Raw genomic sequence first — 21,875 nt, 5'->3', positions numbered from 1 at the left:
TCCTCTACATGAAAGGGTTTGGGTCTACTGTGCAGGGCAGTGCCAAGTGGAGACACCCAAGCCCGTGGGGTGCCAGCGACAGGACTGCTGTGTCAAGCAGGAGTTTTGATGGGTTTATGACGCCATTTCCCAGCCAGGCAAGAGGTACTCAGAGGCAACCGGAGATCAGGGTAATGAAGTGCTTCCCAACCCAGGCTGCTTGCTCCCAGCTCTCTGCTTGAAGGTCACCACCCACAGCAGGACTGGGCAACCCACACCTGAGCCTGCACAGCAGTTGCCGCAGCACATTAATGTAAACTGTGGCCATTGCAGGGTGCACCGGCAACATGCAGGTCAACGCCCTGACTGTTCAGGAGGAGCATCTCCGTAAACCGATGGTACAACATCACATCAGTGCTACAATATTCAGAGCCAAGCATCTAGGCAGAGCCAGCAGAAGCCTTTTCCCTTCACAGCCTGGCAGCAGAATGATAGCAGTTAGGCAGAAGGGAGAAAATTAGGAGTTCAAGAGCTGAAATTCCTGCAGGAACAAGCCCCAGAGTGCAGAAGGGTTTCCAGTAAAAGACAACAGTTACCCCAGACCTCATCAGGTCCTCAGCTTCATGCAAAACCCATTCAATTAAACCACTCTTCTCCTCAGTAAACTCTTCTTTCTTGCACATAAACATAATGAAGCTATTTATCTCAAAATGCTGGGAAGCCAAAAAAAAAAAAAAAAGGCAGTTACTGTCATTTCTGGTTTTTAAATTCTTGTAAGACACTTACGGGGGAACACTGTGTAGGCCCATACAGTTAGAGAAAAAGGCACAGTTGAATTAAAGGCCACAGGTATATTGAATTAAAATGCAATCATGTTCTGAAGTACTGTATGTTTTATGTTACTGGGAGTAGGACACACAATTCCCTGTCTCAGTATCAGCAAGACATTGATTTTCTATGGAAATGTGCTTGAATTGCTCTTGGTATATATTACACTAAAGCCACCTTTCCTTCAACAAGAGCAGGTCTGGTTCTTTCTGAAAAATGTTGGGTTTTTTTAAACTCCTTATACTTATTTAATACTTTCCCCAAGCAATGCAATTGATAGAAAAAATAGCTCATTTTCTCTGCTCATCTTGTTGACTGAAACCCCCAAGCGAAACCATTTCCTCATTTATATCTGCTATCTCCCAGAAGATCTTTCCTGGTGTATAAGAAACCTCATTTATTAAACTGTAAAGGGGGGCAGGGGGAAGAAAGATCTGCTTGAACACGTCTTGCAGAATTTAAATATGGGTGTAGATAGGATGACCTGATAGATAGGAAACGAGAAAGAGTTTTCCTTCAAAGTGTTTCTATTTAGCAATAAATCGAGGATGCTTGGCATCATTTGACTTTTGTGTTGTGCGTCTAATAGGTGAGCAAAGAACAAGGGTGATAATTTTATTGATTAATAGCGATTTCATGCCAGTAATACAGGAAGAAGCTGTGTGTTGACTTAGAGAAATAATAAGAAAAATAATGCCTGCCTTTTTCTTGTTTGTTTGTTTTTAATGGCAGCTAACGTACTGGAAGAAGACTCAATGGAGCAGGACATAGAGAGCCCTGTCACTATTCATCAGCCAAAGTTGCCCAAACAAGCTAGAGAGGATCTGCCAAAAAATATAAACAAAGAATGTGCCAAGAGAAAAATCCAGAGGTATGTTAGGAAAGATGGGAAATGCAACGTCCACCATGGGAATGTCAGAGAGACTTACCGTTACTTGACTGACATCTTCACTACCTTAGTCGATCTCAAGTGGAGGTTCAACCTGTTGATTTTTGTCATGGTTTACACTGTGACCTGGCTCTTCTTTGGAATGATCTGGTGGCTAATTGCCTACATGCGAGGAGATATGGATCATATAGGGGACAGCACGTGGACCCCATGCGTCAGCAACCTCAATGGGTTTGTCTCAGCCTTTTTATTCTCAATCGAGACAGAAACCACCATTGGGTATGGTTACCGGGTCATCACGGACAAGTGTCCCGAGGGAATTATTCTGCTTTTAGTGCAGTCTGTTTTAGGTTCTATCGTCAACGCTTTCATGGTTGGCTGCATGTTTGTGAAAATATCCCAACCCAAGAAGAGGGCAGAAACCTTGGTTTTTTCTACAAACGCAGTTATTTCCATGCGGGATGGAAAGCTGTGTCTGATGTTCCGAGTAGGAGACCTTAGGAATTCACACATTGTAGAGGCATCAATACGAGCCAAGTTGATCAAATCCAAACAGACAAAGGAGGGGGAATTTATACCACTCAACCAGACAGATATCAACGTAGGTTATTACACAGGGGATGATCGTCTCTTTTTGGTTTCACCACTGATCATCAGCCATGAAATTAACCAGCAGAGTCCTTTCTGGGAGATTTCCAAAGCCCAGTTGCCCAAAGAGGAGCTAGAAATTGTTGTAATCCTAGAAGGAATGGTGGAGGCAACAGGTAACATTTCTTATACTTTGTGTAAGGTAAATGCTTTAATTTTAGAAAGGAAAATCAGTGGTTTTGCTTCACGTTAAAGGAATCACTTCAATAGTCATTACATTTGAAAACGGCATCAATTATCTGGTTAGCTTCAAAATTAAAAGCATGCCTAGTTTAATTGTCTGTTCCATCTTGCCTAATGGAATTAGTGTTGTTTCTGCTCTGTTTGGAAAATGGGATAGCATTTCTCATTTTCTAAATTTTTCACAGCATGTCACCCAGTTATTTGTCATTCTATTGCAGGAGCAACTCAACCACTAAGACCTTGTGGGATAAAATGATTTAGAAAAAAAAATTAATACAAAACTCTGTTTATGATTAACATGGAAGCACCATAGTTCCTGCTGCTTCCAGTCACACATGGGTAACTGCAGAATAACTGCCTCACACGTGAAATTTCTAGCCTGTCTGGATCCAGTAGGAAGTGATAATGTGTTCAGTTTTCTCTTTTTGCTTGCTTGTTTGCTTGTTTTTGTTTTAACTTGTATCGTGGGGCTTGTTCCACTTTAGTTCACAAAAGATCTGTCTGATTTTGTATTTCACTGAGGCCCCCTACACCCTGCAGAAGTGTCCAGAACACTTAAAGCTGGTATACATAAATAAGGCATGTTATGTCACCAGAGTCTTGTTGAGAGGCTGTTTGGTTGTTACCTACAATTATACAGCAGAACATCAGATATCACTTGACGCGGAGAAGAGAGTGCTTGGAATTCACAGCAAATTGACCAGTAATGTTTCTTCTTTGCATTAAAGCCAGAATAGTAGGAGGATTCTTTCTCTAAAACTGCTGTACCTCCCGCAGTCAGAGTGCTGGTACACTTCTTTTAGGAGCTGGAGGGAATTTTTTCCCTTTTAATGACAGCATCGATGTCTGAACTGAGTAAATGTAATCAATACAGGGGAATGGTGATTATAAAATGAAGAAAAGATGTGCTTGGGGAGGAGGAAACACTGAGTACAGAAATAGAAGAACCAGATTTGCCATTTTTCCCCAATACTGTAGCAAAAGCTAGGAAAGTTTGAGGGTGTGGATTACACATCTCTGACAGAGGTACAACTTTTCTAACCCTGACTCATGTTTTGCAACTGGAGCCAGGAAATAAAGAGCAGTCTCTTACTAGAACATGTGTGTGTGTGTTTCACACATCTATTATGTGGTGTCAGAAGAAAACTGCATTTGTCACCATATAATAAACGTGTGAGACAAAAATGGAGCAAAAAAAAATTTGAAAGGAACTTGGCAGAGAATTTGAAGTGGTAAATGCAAGGCTTCCAAATTTTCCAGGAAGTAGGTGGAACTGAAGAGAAATCAAGATGAAATGTTTAGTGTTTCTGATACGTGCAGTAGGCACAGAGGTTTCAAATGTCTGCATCACCTTCAGGTGAGACAATGAGGAAATTGCTGTTTGTTAGCTGAAACCATTTTGAAATTTCTGAATTGCAACTAAATGAACTTGACATCCCAAAGAGCAGTGGATATTTTCAGGTTTACTGAACACCATGTTTTCCAGAAAAATTATTGGCAAGAAGTAGAAGTATAAAAAACATCTCACCAAAAATACCTATAAGATCAAAAGACAATATACTTCTGCAGTGCATCAAATGTAGCTTTGTTGTCTTAAGCCTTGTCACTCTTCATTGTTTAACCCTCCCTCCCTTACCTCATCTTCACCCCTGCACGCTCACACGGCTCTCTGGGCTGTCCTTTGCTGCTCTGATACTGACCACAGCTTCCACTCAGCCGTTATCAGCCTTCACCAGAGGGGGCTACCTCTCAGACTGCTCGGGCTGGCAAATTCTAAGTTAAAATGCTAGAAGAGTCCATATTAACAAAGAAACTGGATGCAGTTATTTGAAAACCCACTGAAGCCATCCAGGATTAAGGTGTTACCCTGGTACTGGATAGGTAGCAACATTTACCATCTTAAGCTGCTCCATTTTCTTCTGTTTGGGTCAGCTCTCTAGCACACAGCTGCATGAGATATGAGGGGAGAGCATCAAATAATGCCGCTTAACTATGGCATCAGAAAGATTAATGTTGTAATTACCAGCACAATTTCTAAAACACATTTGTGCGGAAGTAGCCACTTGTTCTGTGCTTTGCCCACATGCATTGGGCTATTTTTGTTGAAGGTGCAATCAGGCCAACTTTCTACCAAAACTAGATATTTTCCCTTTTTTAATTTACAATTATTTTCCAGTTACATCCTGGCAAACACTAAAAGTGAATTTAGGCTATCATGTATTCACTTTTTCTTCTTACACCCAACGTAGAGTGAGAGCAGCAAAAGAAGTTGCTCCTGAGTTGATCTCCAGCCCTGGAGGACAAGCAACACACTACCCATCATACCTGCTATGGGATATAAAAACATTAAAGCTGAAGCTAAGAAACCGTGACCTCAGCTATGGCAATATCATCCTTCAGTATCGTTGCTCATGGGTCAAAACCAGATTGAGATCATTAGCTTATGTTATTCATCAGAAAAGCCACTCCCACTTTTGACCAGTGAAAACAATCCTTTCTCTATTTTCAGAGCTTCCCCACTCTGACAACATTTATCCCTTTAATGAGAAGTAACACAGTGGAAAATGCTGAGTATAAACATTTGCTATTATTTTTATTAATTACTGATATTATTCTGTTTAAAGTTTTATTGAGCAGGTGATATCATTTTATACATATATAATACTTTCCACCTTAAGGGCTCCAAAAGCACATCTATCTCTAGTGTTAAACACAACTGTTTATGTCGTGTCATGTGAACTCTGCATTGCATGTTAGGACAGGAAATGAAGAATAATGCATCTTATTAAACAAAATTAAAATAATTAACCAAACCAAAATTCAGCAGAAAGATCAAATCAAGGACCCCCCAATTGCCCTTGGAAGCATCACCATATCTTTCTGAGATGCAAAAAGAAGTAGGTATGTCTTTACCAAGGCAAATATCAAAATGTCATCTTAGGAAGTATCACTACACCTTGACTATTCACATTCATTCTACCACAAAGATTACTTTGAGGGCAGAATCTTCAACAAGGCACTTTCAACAAGACATGAAGTCGAACTGACTACTTCATACAGCATCAGCAAAAACTCAAAATAAGACTGTTTTTTTAAATGTTTGTTATGGATCCTTCCAATATGCAATTTTCCTTATTATTTACAATGACATTCAAAAACATCCCCTTGGGTTCAAAGGATAACACTCTTGCAAAGATTTACTCCTGTGGTTTTCCTGGTACTGATGCACATCTCTCAAGTGTCCAAAAAACCCAGTCATGGTGTGAAGTACGTTAGGCTGCCATGAAGCAATCGATGAGCCTTCAGGATCAGGGGGCTAAAGTCCAACTAAGCGTCACCATATCTGAAGGACACATCTGTTATTTCCACCTTTTGCAGCCCCGGTTCCATTTCCCATTACGCTAACAGCAGGTAGGAGTGTCAGTGCAATGCAAGGATCGATACTAACTCCACAAAAACTAAAGTAACATCCACCTTTAATCGGGAAGCCATTTCTGAGGCACTTATGCTTCTTTTAGTGTCAGACTACAGCTGTGGCATTGACAGAATAGCCCCATACCAGCAAAGGCTCTGGTCCCGCAGTTACGCAGCCCTAAAAAGCAAGATTCTGGCATCCCTCCGCTCCTTATGGGAGAGCTGTAACATTAAATGCAAATGAACTAACTGGAAAGAGCATGACTAACACGCTGATCTCAGTTCAGCAGTATTTGATATTTGCCATTCAAAAGAGTTGGTTTATACTAAAGTGCTACCACTGCTTTCATATTATTTTCTGGAGACCACTTAAGAGATTTGTTACAGACCACTTAAGACGTTTGTTAGCGTATGCACATTTATAGTAATGAAATTTGAGAAAATTATCTTTTTTCCTTGGACCAACAAAAAAACTTAGGCTCAAAGATCCTGAACCCTGTCTTCCCTAAACAGAAGGCACAAAAGCTTGGATTTGCAGAACTTATTTATTTGTTTTAAATTCTAAAAAATCTACAATTAAGAATATTTTATTATAATTTAATAGCCTCTTCCTAACAATAGGCTTGACATTTTTAAGCCTTTTTTGCCTAGTGAAATCTATTTTTAAGGGAGGTCTTATCATCATAAAAAACTAGTCATTTTAAAAAATGAAACAAGACTTCCAAATGTATCATTCTGATATAGGAAATAAACCAAGACCAAGAAAAGGAAAGTCTTTTAAATTTGGGGAGGTGAAGTGGGAAAGTGAGATATGTTACAATAGCTAGAGAAACTGAGAGAGAGAGAAAGAAACTGAGACACTCCGAGAGAGTGATTTACAAAAAAAGGAGAGAGAGAAAGAGGAGTATCCTGAACAGCCCATAGCCTTGTTGGTAATGCAGTTCCTGAATCATAAGCAGCCTGGTTCAAATCCCTCCTCTAAACCTGCATTAATTTACAGAAAACAGCATTTTCTAACACAGGAAAGGAATATGAAGTATTTCAACGTACTTAAGCCAGCAAGACCCTCAAACCTGGTGAAGTTGTATCTGGCCAGTAGGGTGCACTAGATGACACTGGCAATTCCCTCTGCCTAAAAATAAAAACATGAAAATTGAAACAGTACTGAGGAAAGAAAACGCTCTACGCATTTATAACTGTCAAAAAATAAGCAACAAATCTAGACAGATAACTTTAGGTTCATATGGATAATTTTACAAATAAACTTGTAATAGGGTGCATTTATAATTCTGACACACGGGCAGCTTGAGAGCAGTATTTGCAGAATGGTTTATAGATACATGAACAAACACACTTGCCAGCTGTGGAAAATATGTGTGGAAAGCAATAAAAAGTTCACACAGATAGTTATTTATATAGTAAATGATGCTATCGACTAGACAAACATTGTATAAAGCTGTTCCCACTCTTCATGACAGCCCCTTTGACGGACTGATTTATTGTCTTTTTTATTTCTCCCTGATGAATTGCCATATTTACCCCTTATCCTTGCCCAATCCTAAAAAATACCTCCCTTTGATATGCATGTTAGCAGTCCCAAACTTTCAAAACATCTCAGCAGACTTTGCTCTCTCTCCAAATAAGCCTTGCTCAGGTTACTGCTCTTATTTGCAGTAATACTGCAGTATTTTTTACTGCTCTTCAAAGAAGAGATGTTTATGCTCTCAAATTGCTTCTTAAGGGGATGTAGATGAAAGGAAGAAAGGAACCAGGATTTCTCACACCCAAGTGTTTCTGCAAGGCAACTGGTGAAAGTAGATTTGATTGTTGTGCTCTGGGATGTGACCAACGTACATTGACTGAAATGCAGTTTAAACAGGGTTAAGAATAAATGGCTTCTGCTCTAAGCTGGATCATCATCATTTCAGGAATGGTCAGAATACAATGGCTCTCCAGTCTTTAGTTTTTCTTTCTTTCTGTTTTAAGAGTTTTAACATCTTTTGATGCTAGGTGCTAGACTTAGACAGGTTCACCTTCTCATATATCCCCATTTCCCTAGTGCTTGCCAGCAATCCCTTTCACTTACGTTCCTTGCTCACATTTTCATTTTGTTAATTCTAACAAAACGTTTCATTGTTATTAATTCTAACACAGAAAATTAGGGATGTTAGCACGAGTGATTGCAGTTGTGAGCTGGAGTTCTGAATACTGGCAAAGAAAGGCACTCTGATTTCATTGTGATGTTTCTTTCAGAAAGCTTTCTCTACAGGTAGAAAAGATTAGTCTATTTGGTGAAGGAGACTATAAGGCTTAAATGAGGCAATTACAATTTCACAATAGTCAAAACAATATGCCAAATGGCAAGAAGTCAGGGAGCAAAGTTCATGAGAAAAGAGATATGCTCATTATGAGTATTTCAACCAAAATTTTGGTGAGAGAGTCTATATCACTTTCAGGGAAGGCAGGGAAAAGGGATTACACATTTTGTTTAACAGCTTCATTCTCTGAATAGTGCTGTACTATCCCAACATGTTGCCAAGTGTTTGATAATAGCCTATTGTCCATCTTTCATACCTTTCTCACCAATTAGTTGCTCAGCTCTTCACAACTACAGCTGCTCCCTCAACCGTAAACATTCAGATATAATATTCAGATTCAGGCAGTAACTCATACGTTAAAAAGCAAGATTCCTAAAAAACAAGTTTGAGACCCCTCTCTATTAAAAAACACTTCCTTATAGCTAATTAGATATTATTAAATAATTCTGGTCTGAACACAAATCAAACTTGCAGAAGAAGAGCTTCATTTTGCACATCATGTCTTTGCAAACTGTATTAGGTCACTCTGGGCAGAGAGAAAGGGCAATTTCCAGTTCTTTGCACGCTCCCGTAGACCTCTGTTGTCAGCGTTGCTTGCCACTGTGCTAGGAAAGGAGCAGAGAGAGATGGGCTTTGCTCACCACTCCTTCTCATTCATGAGTCTACACACATTATCCCTTGCAGTGCTCATGATCTCCACGGCCAGAGGAATGACAGGATCACAAAGCTGTGCTTTAACAGTGGCCCTGCTGCTGCTTCCCTAGCAGAAGGGCACAGCGGGAAGCTGTGCTGGCACCCTCCTCCTTGACCAGCCCAGATGTCACCAGCCACCACTGGCAGACCCCCCTGCAGTGCCAGAAACTTAACAAACACCGCTGCCTTCAGCATAGCTTCAAGCAACTGTGTTTTCCAGTAGTTTTAGCACAGAAGAAAGGCACCTGTGAAGGTGATACTGCAGAGTCCTTGGGACTCCAGACCCAGCTCAGACACCAAGGAATGACTGTGTATTACTGGATGGACCAAGAAAGTAGAGGCTGAGCTGCACTGAGCAGTGCTTTTGTCCCCTGTGCCCACACAGTCTCCATCACAAACATCTCCACTTTGCAAAACCAAAGGGATGATTCTCTGCCAAGGGCACAGCAGTATTATCCAGGTCAAAGGGTTCCCCAAGCAGAATTACCTCACTGAATATTTTTCACCTGCTTACAAAGCGGAGACAAGATTTCTGAGCCCTCCTGAAGAAGTGCTTCAGGACAATGAAGTGCCTTCTACATTTCTGAGCACTTTTAAAGACAACAGCTATTAACCTGAGCATACTCAGTTTGTCCACTTGGTCTTGGAAAGGTGTAAATGAAGGGTCAGCACTGAAACAGCTGATTTGGAAAAGGAAAAATATAGCTATCATTTCTAATTTTAGACTTTCGCTTTTAGTCATCCGAGGTTGTTACCAACCTGGAGATGAAGGCTGCTGAGAACCTGTGATGAAATTCCAGGGACACACTGATTTTAGTCAGGACAGTGCCTCACCCCTGGAACTTTTGCCAAAATGAACCAGTTCTTTCATGTTGATCACCTTGTTCACTTGTGTTTGATCTCCAGATATGAAGCATACTTAACTAGCCTGTAGTTCAAAATCATGGGAAATATTTTTAGCACTCTGTTCTTGCCCATGTTTCTAAAAGGTCTTTTCATTTCTCCCCTTGGTGCTTATTTACTTCCAGATGCATAATATTGTTTCTTCCTGTTCTGTCTCACTGAATTGTAATGAAGGATAAACATGTTACATTACACCCCTTGATAACAGTAAGACCTCTCTAAAGTTACAGATATTTACATCAGTTTCTAGTGAAAGTAAGCAGATAGATTATTCACCTTCAGCAGAAAGTTTTCACAAAAATGAATAGAGAAGTAACTGTAAAGTCAAAATTGACCTAAAAGATTGAAGAACAAGCAAGCAAAGCTGTTAAGTAAACCAGAAATTCAAAATCAACATCTGACAGATTAAAAAGGTGGCGGCTATGGACAGCAGCAAACCTCACTGGCTACATAAATTACATGAAAAATACAGACAAGACTTACAAGTATATGCTTGCTATCCTAGAAAGCAGCTGCCAGGACTAAAAACTCCCGTTATGGCATAGCTTCCGGGCTCCCTGAGGCCACTACAAAAAAGTCCTCAAGGGGTTCCAGCAAAAACAAATCACAAAGAACTGCAGTGGTCTCAGTAGTCTCAACCATGGCATTTCAAGGAAAACCAAACACAGGTTCAGACTTGTTTATGTGCTCTGCCTGTTTTTCACCACCCTGACACTACAAAGCAGCTGAGCTCTGGTTTATCCATGTAGCCAAAGGGGGTTCAGAGAGCTGCTCGTTTGTGTCACTGAAGAGGAGCAAGCTAACACCATGCTGGTGAGTCTGAGCAGTCTGAGTCCAAGAAGCAGCACAGGCACCGATTACAGCTTACACACATGGACTGCTTATACTGAGCAGCCACACATTTCTCAGGACTCCCACCTGCAACTCGTAGCAGCATTAATCTGTGCTGCACACCTGGAGGGAGGCTGGCCTGCTTTTTTCACTAAGTGAGGAGGACAATCCAGAGCTTCAATGCGAGAATACGCTACCAAATAGCCATATCCAACGCGGCATGCTCTCAGCTTACAAATCAGATTAATTTAGCAAGTCATTTAATGTTAGGTGCTAATGTCCCAGTAAGTGATGCTGAACATCTACAGTTTAGTATTACAAAGTTGATTTTGATATAAAAAACATTTCCTCCTGTAACAACCTGTATAACTGCCAAGCAACCCACATCTTATTTTTCTGGTTGTATTCCGCTCCTCACTTCTCCAAACCTGCTGTATTGGCAGAAGAGATGGAAAGAGAGAGGATCTTCTGGGAATGATGAGGCAGCCGCTGTGACAACAAATGTGAAAGGCACAAAGAGGTTGTGTGATCAGCCTTGTGCTCTCGCTCGCTCACGCTCTCACTTTCATTCCTGCCATTCCCAAGAGAATTAGAGAAAAAAATGTCACGAAGCTTTCCAAGATTTCTGTTCTTCCTGGTTTTGACAATTTTCATTTGTTGGGATTTCTGTGGAATGGAACAAAACTTTTGTTTAAAAAATTGGGTTTTAATAAATATAGGATTGTTGAATTTGAGACATTCCATTCTTACAACTTATCCAAATAGAGAAACTTGATTTAAAGAAACATTCAAAACACGAAAACAAAACGAAAATGAAAGAAATCAACAAAAAGAGATTTTCAGTGGTTATTAGAAACCTGTTTGAGATTTCTGAGGAATGACAAAATTTTATTTAGAAAACCAACTCAGAAGGAATATTTGGATCAGCTCCACTGACTTCTCAGAAATAAATAGTGGGAAAGGTAACACACACTCTAGGGGATTTCCTGCCCTGCAAAGGACGTCAAGTTGTAGGCTCCCAGGTTTCTCCCAGCAGTTTAATTTTACGAAGCCATGAACCGTACAAATAGCTTCCCCAGACAGAACTGAGCGGAGTTGGCCTCACATCCTGAGCACTAGAGGAGGGCAATGTCATACCGTTAGGTCAGTGTGAATGCAGGCCGCTATCATAGCAAAGGAAGGGGAAAGGGCAGTGAAGACATCTGCCTCAGGACAGTCCATGGCACTGGCCAAGGCTAATAGGGGAGCCAAAGCCCCGGGGATTTTTCATTGAATTCATAGCTGTTACTAAACGGAGTTGGAAGAGGCCAGCATGTCCCTGATGTCACCAAAGTGACAGTGAGAATAAAAGAGGAAAAAGACAAGATGAGGGGGAAGCTGGCAAGCACCACTGCCTACCTCTGCCCTTAGGTACAGGCTTCCCGAGAAGATGAATGGGCTCAGGTTCACACATACAATGAACATTGCTGCCCACACTAAATTCATTGGAGTAAAATGAATAAAAGTCTCTGCACAGTCCTAAGCAATTCATTAAACTGCAACTCTGAGCACAAGCTATTAAACAAGTGAATGATACACACCAAAATAAGTAAGTCCTTATGGTAAATAAGGCCGGCTTCATCCTGGGCTGTGTTAGTAAAGGTGTACCCAGCAGCTTAAGGCAAGTGTCTGTTCCTCTCTATTTACCACTTATGAGGCCACCTCCTGCGTGCTGTGTCCAGTTCAAGGCTCCCCGGTACAAGATGGACATGGACTTACTGGAGCAAGTCCAAGGCCACCAGGATGGTCAGGGGCTGGAGCACAGGACATGCGCTAGGAGAGGGGGAGGGAGCTGGGACTGTTCAACCTGGAGAAGACACAGTGCAGGGGGACCTTATTGCTGTGTGAACCTACCTAAGGGGAGATTACAGAGAAGATGGAGGCAGGGTGACAGGACAAGAGGCAACATGTGCAAGTCGCAACGCAGGTAATTTTGATTAGATACTAGGAAAAACTTTTTTTTTTACCATAAAGCTGGTAAGACCCTGAAACAGGGGCCCAGGGGCATAGGGGAATCACCATCCCTGGAGATATCCATAACTTGACTGCATAAACCGCAAGCAACTCAAGCTATTTGGCTGTGCATTGTGTAGTGGGTAAGGCCAGATGACTCCATAGATCCCTTCCAGCCTAAATTAGTCTGTGATTATAAAACTCAAAGCCAGCTCCTCCTAGTATTTTACAGCTGTGAAGAATTTAATGGCTTTGAAAAATGAATAGCCCAGCTAACAGCTTGCATTGGTCTCCCATGTCGGCATTTAAGAAATTGTGTTTTATATACTTGAAAGTTGCTCTGTGGCCACCATTGAACCACTGGAGACACTAGTGCCTCAGAGAGGGGAGGCAGAACTGGGTAAGGAGCATGATTTCATTGCTGTGGACAGGCAGGCAGCCTGTGCAACCAAGCTTTGCTCCAGGAGGTCTGATGGAAGAGGAAATCTTAAACTATTAAGGCTGCGCTCCATCAGACAACTCATCTTTGAAGAGTGATCCAAAGATTGTACTAACTCACAGCATTCCCTACTTGTCCTGGATTTTGCCTCACTCCCCTGGCCACAGTCACCCTCTTTTGCATCTTTCTGTCCCTCTAGACAGTGAGGGAGGTTGAGATGGGCATCCACCACTGCTGTGATTGCCTGCTTCTCTCTCCATTGGACAGGCTTTGTGTGATCCAAGCTGCCAACACAAAATCCAACTACAAGCAATTGCTCAATTACATTATTGTTATTATCATCATCGCCATCATCATCATCATCACCACTACTGGTAGCCTTGTATCTAGCAACAGACTGAAGACATTTGAGATTTGTCTTTGGGGAGAGCCCTAAGGCACATCAGGGTTGACAACTTTTATTCCACATTTCTGACTGATGCAGACTAATGTGAACTGGAGAGACGTAGGGCTTACCACTAAAGGAGGAAAATCAATCTGACTATGGCAGAGCTGCCAGGCACCACCATAACAAAAAACATTTATGACTCAGCCAGTCCAATTAAATTGTGCTGGCACTTTTAACCAGCCATTAGGTTAAATTTTTTTTCACCCTTGCATAAGAAGTATTAATTTATTACACTTAGATCTCCAGGATGGGAAAATCCCCCTTCCCTTTTCATAATTTTCAGATTCTTTTTCCATTAGTCTCTTTTTACAGTGAGAAGAAAACAAATGAGTTACTTTTTCAGATAAGTGCAGCAATGAGTTTCTAACTGCCAGTAGGGCCATGACCATGAAAAAGTGTAGAAGAGTCCAAAGCCAAAGGTTTCGAGTCAGTCAAGGATTCTTGTCTGGCCAAAAATCTGCTTCAAAGACAGTAGCCACATCTACACAGCTGTGAAGTGGAGGAGGTTTAGCTTTGCAGTCTGAGGAAAACGCCCTTCTCCTACCACGAGTCAAGGGCAGGCTCTCTTGGCCAGAGAGATGCCAGCAGCTGCCTTCACAATACAACTGCCCCACAGTTTGCCAGCACCTGACTAATCAAGTTCAGTGCTTTATGAGTGGTTGATCTGGCCTCATGTTGTGTGCCCTTATTACAGCAACTCAAGTCTTTCCAGAGCATTTTTGCAGCGCATTCGTTTTAGAAATACAGGCTGTAAATACCATTATGGTTGTGTGTCAAGACCACAGCAAAGCGGTCACTCGCAGCACTTCCACCACTAGCTGCAGTGTGGGGCAGGGCAGGAAGGAGATCCAACACCAAGAGAGAGGGGTTCACATCAGCTCAAGGGAGGCATCACAGCAACTAGTGCAGAATGAGCACAAGCCCATCCTTCACAACTGGCCTTCTCCAGCTATTCCCCTGAAGAACAGCAACTGGTCTGTTCCCCTTTCTGATTTTACAATTAAATTGCTTTTTTTTTTCATTCTGTAACAAAGAATAATGAGGCAAAGATCTAAGCCCTTTCAAAAGACAAATCTTTCAAAATAGATCCAGTACTCATTTTTCAACTTACAGATGAATTAGAAACAGTTGAATGAAAGTTCCCTGTCTGTGCTCCAGAACAGCTTATTCTAGAACTGTGCTGAAACTCCTCTTTAAGACCCTCCCCTCAGGGCTTGAACACAACTACAACAGCGTTTTAAAACCCTGTTAAATTAGTCAAGATCCAGGGTTTAAGACACAAAACATGAATCTTAACCTTGCTACATCTGCCTTCCTTTACCCTCCAAAGGGATATAAAATACTGTTCAAGTATTCAAAAGCCATCAGTGATAGAAATCCAGTCCAGAAACACCCCCTACCAATGTGTATCAAATGTTTAATATACAACTTTGAGCCTGATCCAAAGCTCTCCCAAACCTGTGGAGTAGGTCTCAGTCTCTGGTGGCTTTTGAATTAGGACCCTAAAGGTCCTGTCATCTCCCTAATGGCCTCAGAGAAGAAGCAATTAAGATTCTAATTAAAAGGCAAATGGAAGATTAGAAGCAGATAAGTGTTTATAATCTAGATAAAGTACCCATACTGGAAGTTTTGTCTATTAAAAGGGGACTTCAGGACATTTAAGGAGACTCCATACCTATGGGAGGAATGGTGGTATCAGGCAGGGTATCTGTCCCACGGGCACGCCGTATTGCAGCAGTCCTGCAGTCATTCTGTTCTCTGCAGCCACTGTTTCTTCTGCATACGGATGGAACAAGCCGTTCCATAAAGACGGCCCCAACAAATCTTGAGTATTTCATCATATAAACTGTTCACGGCCAATACAAACACTGATATGTATGAAAATGCTCGGTCCACGAAAATACACCTTACTCTATCTCCCTTTCTTATGTACTCAATTCACCGCCTCCTACCATGCTTTCCATCTGTCATATGTGGTTTAGTGCATAATCTGTTACAAGGAAAGGAACTGAGAGCCAAAATTTCACCAGGTATAGCAGGTCCATTACAAATATGTGCTAATGATTTCATTTAAAAGATAACAGAACTAGAGCAGAGAGCTAGGGACTCTTGTAAACACACACAGATCTCGACGCTGATCCTCTTTATGGCAGCCAAGACAGAGATCAGATCTCTCTCAAAACTCTTTTCATTACACTATGTAAATATCACATCAAGCAGACCAGAAGAACACTAAGAGCAAAAAAATTAAAATACCTCTGGAGTTCCCCTGGAAATTTTTTCCAGATTAAGCCCTTCTCCCTTCAGAAGCAAGGACGTTTCTTGAGCATGAACACCTGTTTATAATATGAGGTCTGGACGTCACTGTTCTAGCATTGCCATGCTCCCCTCCTCCTCATTTTTTTACATTCTCACTTCTTTTTAGGAGGACCCAGTAGGCAGACAATCTTAATATTTCAAAGTAGTCTTCTGAGGAGCCCAACAGCCCAACCTGTGATGCTGAAAAGACAGCAGCCAAGTTTTACTGATGTCTACAAAGCGACCAAAATAAAATGCACAGATAATCATAGTAATTTCTATCCAGCAATTCATACAGCATCTTCCACCTGAGGACTGCAGAACAGCCAGGGCATGATAGGTTAGTGCTGTGAGTCTCCCATTCCCACATTCTTCAACCAGTTTTGATTTCCAGCTTCATGCGATGCCCCACTGTGACATAGAAACCCATGTGGGGGGAACACAAAATGACCACATTCATCTTTTGGGGGCCAAAACAGTAATGTAAATCTCCAGTGATGCAATATCAGCAACCAAGCTAGAGGTGAAAAAATTATAGGTTGATTTGCACGGAGGGGGGATTTGTGTGACTGAAGAAGACTGGTATGAGTAATTGCAACAAAGGGGAGGGATGGCTCATGGCACTTGAGAGGCCTTTAGGCATAGGGTAGGAGTGATGTCTTTAACTTACTATGGCAATACCACATTTTATACATTAGTATGGGTAAAGTATATATATGTGTGTGTGTCTTTTTGTGTATAAAACAGCTGGATGAAAATATATACAAAATATTTAAGTTATGGTGTCTGTCCCTGAGGATGTGAGAGAGCTGCTCAGCTAAACTGGTTTCTGGTATGAGTTGTTTCTTCTGCCATCTCAGCAATTATTTACGCTAAGCCTACCTCAGAGCCCCCGCACTTTGGAAAAATGAAGACAGAGCAAAAAGTAACATCTAAAAACCAAATTAATAAATATCCAATGCACTTTGTGCTGAATATGAACCACTGCTTTTAGTGTGTGATGGAAATGTGAGAGAGATTGTTCAGCACATTGATGCCAAAACACCCAGCTCACAGGACGGCTGTTTCCTTGCTGCACTGTGGTCACACAAAGGCTGATGGCTTGAGACCTGAAAGGAAGGAGCCTGGGGAGCTGAGCAAGGCAGAATGAAGCAGCCCCAACAGGAGAATAGAAGCTCAAGTTGTCATCCTCTCCAAGGCAAGCTTTCTAGGTCTGGTTTGCCTCTCAGCAGTCTATTCAACAGATACTGAAAGTGACGCTACCCAGTTTTTACGGATACCTTCTATGTCAGGCAGCCAGGCACTTCTCTCCCTCCTCACAGCCCAGACCCTCAGCAGCACACTGCGTTTCCCCCCAGGCACCTGGGAGGATGTGAGGACACCAAAAAAAATGTGCGCTGTCCTGCAGGGATCATACCTGTGGGACCCCATGGAAGTCCAGGCAGTCCTGAGGCAGCTAGAGTCTGCCCTTGAGTGGCACCCTTCAGCCTCATTTCCCAAAAAAAAAGCCAGCACAGGGCTATCACTGGCCACTGGGAGAGCAGTACACTTCAGCCAGATACCTTCCAAGTAAAACAGCACAATACAGTACAGGATGCCTTATCTTCACTATTCCAGCTATGCAGGACTTGAGAAGATAAGGAAAAATCTATTTTAAAGCAATTTAATATGTAGTTTGAGCATGGACATAACTTACTTAAATGGACAAAATACATAACATACCTGTAGGTTGTTTAAACAAAAGGAGAAGAAAATACCACTGAGCAAGAACAGGTGTACTGGCAGAAGATTAGCACTCAGTGTACAATTGGTGCTGTGAAAGCAAAAAAATGCAGGTTGGCTCATAAATCCGTACCAGCATGTATAATATATGTTATCATGTCTTTATCATGAGACCCTGTATCACACTACAATTGAATGATGAAGCCATGCTGATATAAAGAGGATATTCCAAGCAGGTGGTGATAATATCCAGCAACTGTAGTTTCCATATATGTCATGTAATTACAGTAAGCTCAGTCTAGAAAATCTCGTAAAAATAATGTTTGTACTGGGATAGTACCCTACTGTTCTCCAGACTGTAAAATCTTGAACTTTCATTATTGTGAGTCTGAAGGCCTGGTGCTAAAGGGACCCTGAATACAGCTGTAATCTGCCAAGGAAGAAACGTAATTTTCTCAATTAATTTTTAACCACAGATTGTTAAAAAACACTGAGTTTATAAGATTGCAATAAATACCAGGGAAAGTGTTTGGGCAGAGGTCACTCAAATATACATGGTCACTCAAATCCCAGGCAAAGTGACAAATGAGTAACGGGGTCCTCTAACTCATTTTGTGGATATGGTGTTTACATATGTGGGAAGAAAGGCTAGAGAAAAGCAGAGGAATTGATACAAATCAAAATATACTTGCTAACGCAGAACATCTTGTGGGCTCAGAGGCTGAGTTACACAGCAGTCAGTTGTCATCTGGGTTATAGTTCAGGGTCAATTAGCTCCTCCATTGCAAACTCGGAGACCAGTAATTGTGCTAAGAAAGAAAATAGCTGTTTTCTACAGCCTGGCATACAGTATTTAGAGCACAGATTATGTTTTACCTTATTTTTCTACCAGTTTGAAAGTTGTACAGGTTTGTCAAGGAGGAGAAAAGGAAATGTGCTTGTGGAGAAGTTTTGTTTACAGCACAAAACCATTTTGATAGTAAAACACAGCATTTTGAATGGTATTGCTATGGGCTGCTACCCAGAGGGCACTTGTTTATATTAAAATGCTGAGACCCTAAGATGAAGCAGTTGCCATCGTGTGTGAGAACACCCTGTGTTCACTGAAATCAACAGAAAGATTCCTGTTGCATTGAGTTAGGTCTAACTGCATCACCACCAGGGCTTATTACATTTGCATAATCACTACACTGAGATTTTATTGCATCCAAACCATAAGATATTACACTACATCTATCTCAGATGCTGAATTTATTAGGTTTTCAGTACAGGTTTTCTATTTCCTCCCCCCTTTCTCAGGTTAGAGTAATTGAAAAGCAAAAGAAAGCAATTTGATTAGGAAAAAAAAAAGGTGCCATGTGAGCAATACTTCAAGCTCTAAATTTGAACTCCCAAACTGTGCACAATGCTCTTTTCTTTCACATTGGAATAAGATGGGGGGGGGGGGGGGGAAATGCTTAGATCCAAGTCTTTTGGCCTCATTTGGCTTCAGGTTGGTCCCACAGACAGAAACAAGGAACAGGCCCAGTGAAGAAGCCATGCTCCAAAAGCAAGACGTCTTCAGTGGGCAGAGAAGAGAGGTGCAGCAGGCCTGAAGCTTCAGAGGTGAAACCTGCTTCAGAACAAGAATAGACCTTTCAGCATCAGCCGGTGCCCAGCTGCTGCAGCTCACACGCAGCAGCATGCTTGCCCAGCAATGCTGCCTCTGCCCTCCAGCTGCTCCCGCTGTACTGGGCTGCCTACGGTGGTGCCAGCTTTGGGCACTGCTGCACGTCGAGGTGCTGAGGACATACCTTCAGCCAAGGCATAAATTAAGAGGCTATTTGCACACACGAACACAACAGCCTCTCTCAGGCTGCTGGGCTGCAGCAGCCATGCCAAAAATGAGAACAGAATCACGCAGCCTTGAGCTAGGACTCAGGTCAGGCCAACAGGAATGAAACAGACCTTATGAACACATCAGAAAATAGATCCCTGGGCTGCTGCGTTACAGACAGACAGGCAGACACTGGTGTGACCCAGATGAGAGAACAATTCCCTCTTACCTCACCCTCTGCCTCTTTGTTTCTACATCTGAAAAAGTGAGCGCACAGTTCCCCTGGCCCCAGTGTACAACTCAGTAACATCTTAGACTCATTTTATAGGCAATTTGCATGGATGTGAACAATTACAGAGAAGGCGCATCAACAGAGAATCAAGCCCTGCATCTAATGTTGGTAATGCACTTAATAATAACAACCCCACTTTCCTGGAAGAGAACATTAACCCTGTTCAAAATACAGTATTTTTTCCAAATGATAGTATTTCTTCCCTCCTACATCGTATCTACCTTAATCATCTGACTCCCACATAACTGGCTCGACTTCAATGACAGTCTCCTCTACTTGTTTAAAAGTCATGTTATTTCTACTGCCATCAAAAAGGCATGATTTTCAAGTGAAGTTATTAAGTTTCCAATACAAGGAACAGTGCGTGGGTGCTACTGAAGTAGACTCACAGAAATGAAAAAGAGATTCTCTTCCTTCTAAGAGAAGATTGGGTCTTCCTTCTCTCTGGGGCCAGGAGACACCTTTATTTATTACGATGTTTTGGCTCTCTCCAAAGAAGTGAAGCCTGTGTCCCACTGTCAGCCCAGTGATCTAACCCTGTCTCCATCAGAAAGAAACTGGAGCCCTTTCCTCTGCGTATCCTTCATGGTGCTGGATGAACAGAAAAATACTCGGTTATTTTAACTAGCTTGCTTATGTCCAAAGTCTTCTAACCGAAACATTAAAGATGATGTGCAGTTTACAAACCCAGCTTTCTCCTGGAGGCTCCATAAGGCCATCCCATCTCCCTATCTGCAAAGCAGAGTCCAAGTGAACCTGATCCATTAAAGCTAAGAGCAATTAGGTCTGACCCACTTGTCTGATTCCCACCCCACTGCTAAGGCCCTCATACGGGTCACAGGAGAACAATTTTGGACTACTTTCTGAGAAAGTGCAGGTGAAAAAAATCTCTTCAATTCTGACCTACAGCTTTTCACCTCAAGCCTTGCATCTGTGCTGACAGCATCATGGACTTCAATCAACTTTACAGAGTTTCAACTAGTTTTATACCAGGCCCCATGAGTAAGTATGGATTTTGTCAAGTGACACCAGTTTATTAATTTTGTGACACTGATCTGAACTGAGAGCTGAGAAATTAATCTCAAACCAATTCTGTGGTTTGTGAGAGTTTCAGCTTCTTTTCACACAACTCTCTCAGCAGCAGTCAAATCACTGCAGGTCTTCATTTGCTGAATCTGACCTCCCTGAAGTTTCATTTCATCAGCTGCCCCTTTCACAAGATCTTTCAGCTCTGTTCAGTCCCTCTGAATTCAGCAGGATGAGTAGAGAGAGGGATGTTCCAGCTGCTACAGTAAGAAAGGTTTATGAAAACTGTATTATGCAGCACCTACACTATTAATGAATTAAATCCTCCAGGTTCAGTCTTAAAACACTGCCGTTGTTTCAAAACCTGTCAGAGCCCCTCAATCAAATCACAGCCTTCATTCAGCTCAAGATTATACCTGATGGTGTGTCAGTTTGACATACAGGCATCTGTCATTCTCTGACAAGGAGAGAAAGAGAAAAGAATAGACAAAAGGAAAAAGTAAATGAAGTTTTCTATCATCTTCCCCACTGCCCTCCCTTAAGGCAGATCTGCCACGCAGAGTCCAGATCTACATTCAACTCAGATTTACCTGAGTTGATCACCTCAAAATGCTGAATTGTATAACCAGTAGTAGGAGTGTTACGAACACCAGGACCAGAAAGGCTCAGGACACAGAAAATGCATGAAAATCCTTGCTGAACATGTGAAGCTTGCTCTGCTCTTGTAGCTCACGCTGATGTGTACAGTTCAAAACTTCTCCAGCTATTGTTATTCACATTCTAGTTTGTGTTCTGGTGCTGACAACCTACAGGTACACCCTGAGAGTTATGCCTCTCCATGTTGCCATAAAACACTGAGATTTAGGACTAACATTTTCTGGAATCAAAACATCTTTCTCAAGTTCCCCGTGACACAATGTGAAGAAGTGCTAACCTACAAGGCAGAAGGGGCATATCTGCTCCTATGTCATCAACTTCTCTACAGCTTCAGTTTTCCATCACACAGCATTTTCGCTCAACCTGGATGCTATCTGTGCTGCTCCTGCATGGCAGTCCTTCAGGGAAGTGCAGCATGGGAGTGAGTTAGCAGCAGTCTTTCGGTTAGCCTAGAGATTTTGTCCCCTCTAGAGTATCAAAGCCTAATGCAAAACAAAGA

The 21,875-nt window shown here is 41.9% G+C and overlaps 1 protein-coding gene across 3 annotated transcripts in view; it reads left to right on the top strand.

The window, feature by feature from the left end:
* KCNJ6 (potassium inwardly rectifying channel subfamily J member 6) overlaps positions 1-21,875 on the top strand; it is a 168,553-nt gene that overhangs the window by 122,514 nt on the left and 24,164 nt on the right. For all 3 annotated transcript variants that reach the window (XM_076354040.1, XM_076354021.1, XM_076354032.1), the window contains one exon: positions 1,540-2,460. In XM_076354040.1, the coding sequence (XP_076210155.1) occupies positions 1,563-2,460 (898 nt within the window). In that variant the 5' untranslated portion in view covers positions 1,540-1,562. The remainder of the gene's footprint in view (positions 1-1,539; positions 2,461-21,875) is intronic.

The sequence above is a fragment of the Aptenodytes patagonicus genome, chromosome 1 (genome assembly GCF_965638725.1).
Source record: "Aptenodytes patagonicus chromosome 1, bAptPat1.pri.cur, whole genome shotgun sequence".
NCBI lineage: Eukaryota > Metazoa > Chordata > Aves > Sphenisciformes > Spheniscidae > Aptenodytes > Aptenodytes patagonicus.
The sequence above is the reverse complement of the archived record's forward strand: the minus strand, read 5'-3'. Positions and strand labels throughout refer to the sequence as shown.